At 31.3% G+C, this 10,482-nt stretch overlaps 2 protein-coding genes across 3 annotated transcripts in view; one reads left to right on the forward strand and one right to left on the reverse strand.

Moving 5' to 3' along the window:
* AIMP1 (aaRS-interacting multifunctional protein 1) overlaps positions 1–4,161 on the forward strand; it is a 12,039-nt gene extending 7,878 nt beyond the window's left edge. For both annotated transcript variants that reach the window (XM_014436693.3, XM_014436694.3), the window contains exons 5-6: positions 2,163–2,402; positions 3,327–4,161. In XM_014436693.3, the coding sequence (XP_014292179.1) occupies positions 2,163–2,402; positions 3,327–3,458 (372 nt within the window). In that variant the 3' untranslated portion in view covers positions 3,459–4,161. The remainder of the gene's footprint in view (positions 1–2,162; positions 2,403–3,326) is intronic.
* A 4,541-nt stretch (positions 4,162–8,702) lies between these two features.
* On the reverse strand, positions 8,703–9,930 carry eIF3j (eukaryotic translation initiation factor 3 subunit j). The gene has a single exon (XM_014436703.2). It carries the CDS (start codon positions 9,799–9,801, stop codon positions 9,106–9,108), a length of 696 nt encoding a protein of 231 aa, XP_014292189.1. The 5' UTR covers positions 9,802–9,930; the 3' UTR covers positions 8,703–9,105.
* Between the last annotated feature and the right edge of the window lie 552 nt (positions 9,931–10,482).

Raw genomic sequence — 10,482 nt, forward strand, 5'->3', positions numbered from 1 at the left:
TTTTTTTTTTATGAAGGTCGGTGGAAATCTTCACAAGACACAGATAGGCCCGTACCTATCCGGGTGTGGGGTTTTTACCCGCTAAAACCACCGCCCTATACCTGTTTATTCCTCTTCATGGACCGCCGCTAGGCCCTACTTCATGGAGGGAAATGGTTCGCATGGTTTTCACATTTCTATGCTAGTCATGTCTTCTTGCCCTCTCTTCCTCTCTCAACCTTTTGAGGACATCTGTGGTGAATCTCTTCACTGCGTTCCAGAGCTGGTCTGAGAGTAGCATATAGCTCACCACGTTCTCTGGTGTGAAGCTTCCTCCACACACTCTCTCCAATTTACTTCTTTCTGCCGCAAAGTGAAAAACACGTGCTCCGTGGTTTCCTCGACAGTCTTACATCCAGGGCATTCTGCGGTGTCCAGTTTGAAGCGGTGCTGGTAGGCTCTAAAGCATCTATGTCCGGTCAACAATTGGGTTATATAAAAATCAACTTCACCATGCTGGCGGCCATACCACGTGCCCTCATTAGGTATTAACCTGCGAGTCCACCTCCCGGAATCAGCAGCCTCTCAACGCTGCTGCCACTGGTCGATGGTTATTTTTCGCTCTTCTTCTCTGGAAATGTGTGTCGTCTCTAGTGCCTGCTTCTTTCTTCAACAAGGAGTTCCACAGGTGCCATTCGGGCTATCACGCACACTGCTTCATAGGAAACAGTTCGAAAAACCCTAACCGTACTAAAAGCACTAACCGTACTTAAAGAAACCCTGCGATAAACTGAAACCAATTTCCTCCTGTATGATTTGGTAACCATCGCTTCTTTCCAAATCGGGGCTGCATATAACATAATGAAGGGAACAACAGTAACAAGGATCCTTCGGCTACTTTCTCTGGGACCTCCAACATTTGGCATAAGGCGTGACAAAAAGGATGGTACTTTAGCAGATTTGGCACTGATATACTCCGTGTCAATGTTAAAGTGGAGACGTGCATCTATTATGGCTCCTAGGTATTTTAAGCAGGACTGGGAACAAATTTCGTGGTACCAACCGTGACAGTGATGGACTCAGTCTGCTTCCTGCTAGTTACTAGGAGAACCTGTCTTGTGATCTGCAAGTTGTAGGCCTACCGAAGACAGCCAACCTCGTACCATAGCAACAGCCTGGTTAGCGATGAGAGTAACTTCTCCCAAGTACTTCGCCGCCACTACAACTGCAACATCATCTGCGAATCCCACAACTGTGGCTCTCTCTGACATTGCCAATTTGAAGATTGCGTTGTTGTGTGTGTGTGTGTGTGTGTGTGTGTGTGTGTGTGTGAGAGAGAGAGAGAGAGAGAGAGAGAGAGAGAGAGAGAGAGAGAGAGAGAGAGCAGTTTAGCTCAAAAACAAAAAGTCTTACGAAACTGAAAGTACATATATGACATATTATGCCTGGAATGTGACAATTTTTCGATATAATCGACTGACTGAAAGTACCACTTACTAAATTAATTTTTATATTTTTTTGATTTTCTTAAAAATGACTCTTAATGATTTGATTAAATTCACCATGTCAATGTAGAATTAAATGGTATTTAATATTTGTTAGATTTTACCCTTATTGAAACAGTCTGACAGGGCTTAAATAAATTTAAAAAAAGAAATTCTCTTAAGTACCTTCAATTTTATTTATTAAAAAAAATAAATAGTTCACATTATTAACAATATTAAATAATAGATTAATACAAAATATTAAAGAATTATATGAATATATTTAGAGAAAAAATAGGTGTATCTGAATCTAATGGGAAAAGACAGACCGATCTTTCCCGATTGCGGTACTGCTTCCTCATCTTTTGTTAAACTGTTATATTCTAGGCAGAAAAAAATTTATATTTGTTATTTCCACCTTGAAAAATCCCAAAATACAAATTTTTATATCAAGAGTAAAATACAAATTTCTGCCTTCCTTTTGGTGTTTAATTTTTTTTTTTTCTGAATATCTATAGTGATAAATATAGTGATAACTTAAACATGAGCCGAATCTACGTAAAATTTGGTGATGTATGTAGGGTGCTTAGTGAAAGTTGTGTGATGCGCGCACCATCCCATATTGTTTTTTGGTTGCTTAAAATAACAGTTTTTATAATATACTTATAAATATAATATAATATACTTGTAATGTTTTAGGTTAGTGGACTTGTTAAACACATTCCAATCGAAGATATGCAGGATTCACTTGTTATTATATTCACCAACTTAATACCAGCCAAAATGAGAGGCATAACATCTGAAGGAATGGTTATGTGTGCCTGTAATGATGGTGTAGTAGAAGTTCTGAGGCCTCCATCAGAATCTGTACCAGGCGATGTTGTGTCATGCTCAGGGTATACCAATTCTCCCGATCCTCAACTAAATCCTAGGAAAAGGGTATTCATCTTCTTATTAATTATTCACGTTTTTTACTCCTATTTTATTTTGTAAAATTGTTAATAAATATTTATTGATTTAAATTTACTACATTCTACTCACCACACTTTTTTTTTTAACCTAAGTCCATTTTACTATATTGTATTTATTTAAATAACAGTGGATAATATTGATTTAACTGTTTTTGGAAGAAATGTTTTTATATCATGATAATCAAGTACCATAACTGTTAATTTAAAAAAATTGAAACTAGACCTGGCTAGTTTTTGGTTGCAATGCTTCAATGGTGCAATATTTTGGCATTTCATGGAACAAAATGAGATATTTCGGTTAAATCTTTTATTTTATTTTTTTGAGTACCCTTTATACTTATAAAAATAAGCAAAACTCCTATATTGCTTACTTTATTAATGAATTTTTTTATAGGAACAAGATTAGACAGTCAAACATTGGCTTTTTATGAAGAGTTTTATACAATTTTGAGTTCTTTTCTTTTGACCAATCTGACTATTTTATCCTTCAATTCTACATAGTCAACTAACTAACTTATAATAATCTTTTAAGTATAAAACTTATAAAAATTTATAAAAGGTTTTAATTTCAATTAATAAATAATTAAATAACCACCTTGGAGTCACCGTTCTACACTAATAGTTTTGAAAGGAACTGATTTGGGCTGGATCGAGCTCAACCACCAAATTTTAAAATTTTTCCTGAGACATATTTATAAAAAATGGCACATATTTTAAAGAAGTTTTATTTTTTTTATTAGAATTCATTAATGGCTTTCAACATCAGTATGATTGTTAATGAAGAACATATTTGTTTTTTAAATCAACTAGTAATTGAAGAAACCCTTGGATAACTTGAACCAATATTTTTAACAAAAAGATTTTTAATTATCTCTAATTTTATTTTTTACAGATATTCGAGACAGTTGCACCTGATCTTAAAACAGATTCTGAAACAATTGCTACCTACAAAGGAGAAAGATGGTCTATTGGATCCAAAGGTTTTGTCAAAGCTCAGACCCTGAAAGGAGCTAGTATAAAATAGAACCTCATCAAACAAATACTGTAATGGCTTGGATCAGAAAATGTAATTCAGCTGTAGCTTCTATATCAGAATTTTATGTTTTGGAAGTTGATTTCTGTTCATGTTTATGTATAACCATATTCAAGTTAGAGATCATTATAATTACATATTATTTCTTCCCTTTAAAAAAAATGACTTAAGTCATTTAAGCTTGTCTATTTATGCTTCCATTTGCTATTTCCAATTAATAATAATTAATTGAAGATATTTGTCAAACTTTCAAGAAGAATAAAGAAACTTAAGTTAGTAGAAAAGCTTATGCTGAAGTACATATTAAACCATTCCTGTAGGGTTTGTTTGATAAATCTGTTCTCTTTACATTAATTATCAATCTACTCACACCTGACTTTATTACTTACAATATTTGTATCCTTAAGTTAATTAATTACATTATTTATTTACAGTGAGGGTTTATGATTTAAATTATATTCCAATTTATTTGATACTGTGTACTGCTTTATACTTATAAGTGTGATTGTTTAATAATTATCATTCTTCAAAAGAATCATTTTGTGCAATTTTTTTGTAATAAAAGATGTTTATTGGCTGGAATCTGTTAATTTAGTTAGTCGAACTGTAAACAGAGGAATCCAGCTAAAACAATATGTAACCACCTACATGTAGTGGTAAAAATTATATGAGAATATAAGTCATTGCTAAAGAAGTTAGAAGTTTATATTAGATTGACCCCATTTAATCTTTAACTTATCTATTATTGAATTAAAAATTAGTTTTGTTTTTCTTTTGGATTTACTGACCTTTTACATATTTTTTTTACAATAACCAGTCTACTCCATTGTATACTTTTCATTTCATATTTTATGCATATGTCGTATCATTGTTTGTCCTGCCTTAAAAGAAAGGTCTATCACGTTACCTCTTATAATGTTCATTTTTGCTCATAAAAGTTTATTACAAAATAAGTTTTCATGGAGTTATAAAATGTCCAATTTTCCTTTCTTAAAATTTGTGGTCAACTCACCAGCTTTATCCAAGTAAGCTTGATATCACTTCAATTCCAAATGAATTTGTAAACTTAATGACTTATTCTTATCTTCATTTTGGTCTAGCATTTGGTTAAACAAGAATATACTAAAATTTTAATATCGTACCATTATTTTTCTGCCTCTGAAACTATCTATAGTAGGAATTTGAAGAGGATACCCTTAGTTAGTTACAGAAATTAGGAACAGGTTACATCATCTTCGAGACGAAAGAGGGTTTAAGATAAAAATCATTATTTGATAAGAAAGCTCTACAGGACTCAAAAGTAAAAGAATTATTCTTACAATGAAAAGTGAATTATATATAAGATATTATAAGGCCACAAAACAATGGTTGGACTACTATCAGCTAGCTCGGCTACTTGTTAAAAGCAAGGGCAATGTGAAAAAAAAAAACATTCCAAAATGATGAGCCATTTATTCAGAACTTTATAACAATCTATTACAAACAATTTATCATTTTATCCAGGATTAGTAAACAGAAATCATTTGTTATTGTTCAAACAAAATAGCACTTGGCCACATACTTGTTACACAAAACAAAGTTGCTAGGTATTAGGTTCTCCCTAATCCTGCTAATAGTATGACTTTTGATCTTCTGACTACCATCTGTTCCCATCAAAGCTTAGTTTTTCAAGGAATAACCTTCATATGCCATTATGGCGAATTATGAAAAAGAGCTGAGAGATCACTATGGTTGTGTCTAGTTAGAAAACAGGAGACAATAATCATCAAGACATATCTCTGCTCAATGTGTCAAGCAAGCTCTACTCGAAATCCTAGAAGCAAGAACAAGAAGAGTGTTCGATTGCCAGATCAGAGAGGAGAGCAGTATGGATTCAGAAACTCAAAGATTACACAGGACCTGATTTTCACCTTGAAGCAGCAATATCATATTAGAACTATAAATTACTCACCTTAGATGTCATTACACGGAAATTTGTTACAAGAATTTTTCTGTTAATTCCTATAGCTTTTTGGAGGTTCCTGTAGATTAGATTTCATTGCTCCCATTATAATTCAAGAAAAAAAAAGAAAATAAAATGTCTTAATGTTGTGGTTCCCTAGATGCTCTCAAGTCTCCCGCTGGTATTCCGAGTTGAAGTGGCTCTATCCAACCTCCCGAAGGCAATACCTCCTTGGTGTTTTTCTATTCCAAGTTTTAACATCAAAAAACCTACCTATATCCTAGATCTCCACACTCTTCGTTCATCCATCCACTCATTAAACACCAGATCCCATCCGAATGATTTATATATGCCCTCCTATAGAACCTCCTTTAGCAAAACCTCCCTCTGGAATTCTCTTCCTATCTCCAATCGGCATCCTCATCCATTCTCTCCTTTAAACAACACCTATTCCTTCATTTATTGAATAACTTAACCTCCACATTTTTGTAATCAAATAAATAGGCATCTATTGATTAGCATTATAAACAGTAGTAAAGCCAATAATGTACCAATGTAATTTCATTCTACTATCTGAAAATTTGTAAACGCTCGCTAGATAAAAATCTCACTATATGAACCATATATTTATTCTTAGGGGACATATGTCCCAGAATAAAGTTATTTTTTCATTTCATTAATAATTTAAATTTCACTGTAGAAATGCTAAAAAAAATAAGAAAAGGATTAGAAGTAATAAGGAAAAAAAGGTAAACTCCTACCATTTTTGGAAAGGAAATACCTGTCCTTTCCATGATGGTAGTTGATACATAGAGGTGGGTGGGTGATAGTTCTGCATAATTCCTCACAATTATGATTTTTTTTTAATAGGTCACTTCTTATTCTAACAAGTAGTTTATATGATTGGCCCCTTCCTCTCCCTGTTGAAACCCTCATTGGCCAGGCCTAGGAAAGTTTGGATGCTAATTTAAATTCTTTAAACAATAACACTTATGTAATAACTGTAGCTCTTATCTAATTATCAAGAATCCACTTAATAGGGGTATTCATATTTAGTTTAACAGGCTAAATAGAGAAATATTTCCTTCTTTTACAATGTTAAAATGATATAACATGGTTGAGAGTCTGTTAATAAGTCTGGTAAATGGAGAATGATGTCACGTAACAGACCAGTAAGCTCGTCACCGTTTTGTATGTTGTGTTAGATTACATACTCGTAGTTTGTGTTAGTATTGTTTTGGATGTTTCAACTAATATAGCAAAGAATGACAATAATAATAATGTACTGATAGTTGTCAATTAGCTCATCTTGATTCTCTTCCAAACAAGTTAAAAGATCAAAAAGGCACTCAGTAGCCAAACTTCCACTTTTCACTCACTTTAGGCATGTTGTAATAAATTACTTTAATCTAAACTTAGAATTAACCAATAACATGAAGTTTTAGAAAGAAAGGTTATAAAACAAGTTGCTCGAAAAATCCGCTTGGAGCTCTTATGCATTTAACATATAACATGGCTTTATATATGACTGCTCACAATCCTATACTTACAACATTTTACATTCAACACATCATAAATACCCCTTTTGTTAAAATGACTTAAATTATTTTATTTGGATCTACTTTACTTGATTTAATTTTGGTCAGGAAAAATCGTTCAGGACAATAGCACCAGAAAGAATTCAGCTTTGAAGACAAAAAAAATTGTGTGATTCCTGTTGATGGTTATCGTTAATCCTTTCTTGTTGGATATAAAAGACTGATCACATAATTATTTCAAGACAATCCATTAATGTTCAGTGTTATGAAACCTGACTCGTTGAAATTGGGTCAAATGAATAACCAGTCTTACTAGTTTAGCCTCATATCTTAAATGAAATTTATTTTTAGTCATTTTGCATTCCTTATGCTTAGGAACTCCTGCTTTATGATACAATTTTTCTTAAAGTTCAAACAAAAGGCAGGCAGATAGTTTTGTAAGTTGAAAAATTAGAAAAAAACAAAATACCTGAATTAATGTACATAAATAAACCTGTGATATAGATATGTGATGAAACTTGCAGTAGCATTGTTAGTAACAAAATCATTAGAGAGAATGATAAATAAATTTCAAATCGTGATTATCTTTAATTTTACATTTGCTTGTCTCATAATAGATTCAAAATTAAATATCAACAATCAATAAAAAATAAAACAACTCGAATAAGGTGAGATGATATTTAATTAATAGAGCTGTAATTTTGTAGATTAACAATGCTTTATTTATAAGAAAATTTAAATTTTTGGTAACAAAAAACTAATATAAATTTCCTAACTTCTTGAAAAACAATGCACAAAAATAATAAACTATATATTTTTTTTTTTATGTAATAAGAATCTGGCACAATACTAAGATAATTATTCAACAGCAACTTAAGTTTTCTACAGAAATTCCATATCTCGCATCAAATTATGTACGGTAACATTTTAAACAAAAAAATTATATCTTGACACAATTTAAATGATGTGATAGCTAAGATTGCATAATATAAAAATCTATTTAGAATTATTTCTTAAGATTTAGATATAAACAATTATTTCCATTGATTGCCTAATTTTGACCATACTTTGGTAGAAAACCTTCAACTATTTTTAAAATTCTGTTCTACCTGATTAAGTATTAGATTAGTCAGTATTAATAAGTCAAACAGCTCAAATAACTCTCAATATAAACAAATGAAATATTATTTTATACTTAGTAACAAAACAATAATCTTAAGTCATTTCATCCATACATAAATTTACTTCAAGGTTTTTCATATAAAACTGAAAATAAAATAATAATAAAAATAAAAATAATTATTAATTTATTAACTGAAATTATCTGGAAGCATTCAATATGAATGTTTTGGGTTATTTTATCTAACATTAAATAACATAAACAAGGTTAAGAAGAATATCAATATAGCTTTGTATATTTTGAATTACTTTTACATTTGTTATAATATAAAACAACTTGCAGCATTCATGCTGTCTATACACAGCACAACTAAAAATTGCATCTCTTTTAGAATGAAAAAATTAGCTAATAGTTTAGAATGGTAAAAACATATATTCAAGAAAGGTATACCTAAATTAGTTTGAGCATATATTAGTTAAAACTTGGTTTTTGATGAAGTAAATAAATATCATATGTGTCCACTAAATAAACTAGATACATTGAAAAATGAATTCAGAAAATATGATCATAAATCAAAAAAAGAAATATAAATATGTACAACAAAAGTTGTAGTTCAAAATTAAAACACACAGTAGTATATCAACAATAAATTTATTAGTAGCACTTAACAATGTTTATTATTTACATAATATTTATGTACACCTCAGTATCCAATACATACCTCCTACAAACCCATTAACTTAAACCTAAAAAAATGTCAAATGAAGATTAATAATTATTAAGAAATTATAATAAAAACGCTTCGCGACTCCTCCTAACTTTTAAATAGAATAGCGAAATTAAAATACACTTGAAGAGAAAAACTTTAATTACATTTACAGTAATTTGATAAGCGAAAATCTCAAATGTTACTTGAAAATCATTTAAGTAACTACCTGTGAAAGGATGTCTGTTACATGATGAAAACAATATAAACAAAACCACTTGATTTCAACTATTTCTCAGTTCATTATTTAATTCCATAATAACTCACCGCAGCTAGATAAAATCATCAAAATCTTCTGTAAATGCAGAATATTCACTATAATCATTGTCACCTTCCAACTTCAATTTAGCTTTTCCTTTACCTTTATTTTTCTTCGACTTCTCACCTTTCTCTATTTTCGTTTTTTCTATATGAAGATTGCTCACTAGAGTACTAATTTTCTTTAAGTCACCTGAAGACAGATGCACACATACACCTTGCACGATCTGTTCAGCAAATGTCACATAATTGGTATTTTTTGATGAATCTGAAATAACATTTAATATCTCAGTCTTAAGTTTGTCGAAATCTTCTTTAGTTTCTAAACCTGTGGAACCAAAAATTTCTTTTGCCAATATGCGATCGCTTTCTTCCTGCAATTTCTGTTGTCTTACTTTCTCAGCTAATATTTCTTCTGCTGTTAGTGGTTTAGAAGGTTTTTCAATCTCCTGAAGCTTTTTACGTTCCTTTTCCTCAAATTTTTCTCCAATTTTCTTTATACTCTTCTTAGCAGACGGTGGTGGAGGAGGTGGCTTAATTTCCTCATCCGATTTTTCATCTTCTGGATCTTGGTCCCAACTGTCTTTCACATCTTCTTCAGCATCTTCACCTTCCCACTTACTTTTAGAAGTCACGGTGTTGAGCACTATTGGGTCAGCGGGAGTTTCGTCCCAATTATCCATCGCGTTTTTGAGTGAAACTATATACATGAGGTTAGGGAGGGCAATGTGAGTTGAAAGTGTCCCACATCATCGATCAACTGTACAGGTTATATCGATTGTGAAAATCACTGAAAGGGATTAAAGGCTAAACTTACTAAAAATAAAACATCTGAGAAACTGGAATTTAATACCACAAATTCTTTACATAGCTTTAAAGGCATTAGAACTTTTAGTCGATGATACTAATAATCAACGAGCTACAACAAAACAAATCATTGCTAAGTAAAATTATTTCTTATTTAAATCATGTAATCAAATAATTATGATATAAACCATGCAATTATTCATTATAATAAAGCCCCTATATTCATAATAATAATAATAATCAATAATAGTAGTGCCCAATAACAAAATAAATAAATAAAATAATACTTCTGAAATATTCTTCAGTTGACATAAATGCAGTCTAATAGGTTGGATGTAACTCCATTTTGGTCTGTTTTTCAGTTAGAATGAATTCCCAGCTCAAAAAGATTGTTCTTTCTCATGATTAAAAAGTAAATAGCTTTTGTCTTTAGTGTCAATGTTTTCTGTCCGAAGAGAGCACTTTCACTTTACTTAATGGTGCAAGAAGTTTGTAGTCTCATTTTTAAAAATGCTTCAGAGCAGCTGAGTTGTTTTACTACAATTCTGAATAGTCAACAATCAGAGAATTCACTGCAACGGAAA

This window comes from Halyomorpha halys, unplaced genomic scaffold, assembly GCF_000696795.3.
Source record: "Halyomorpha halys isolate HHAL.00 unplaced genomic scaffold, Hhal_1.1 Scaffold2048.1, whole genome shotgun sequence".
NCBI lineage: Eukaryota > Metazoa > Arthropoda > Insecta > Hemiptera > Pentatomidae > Halyomorpha > Halyomorpha halys.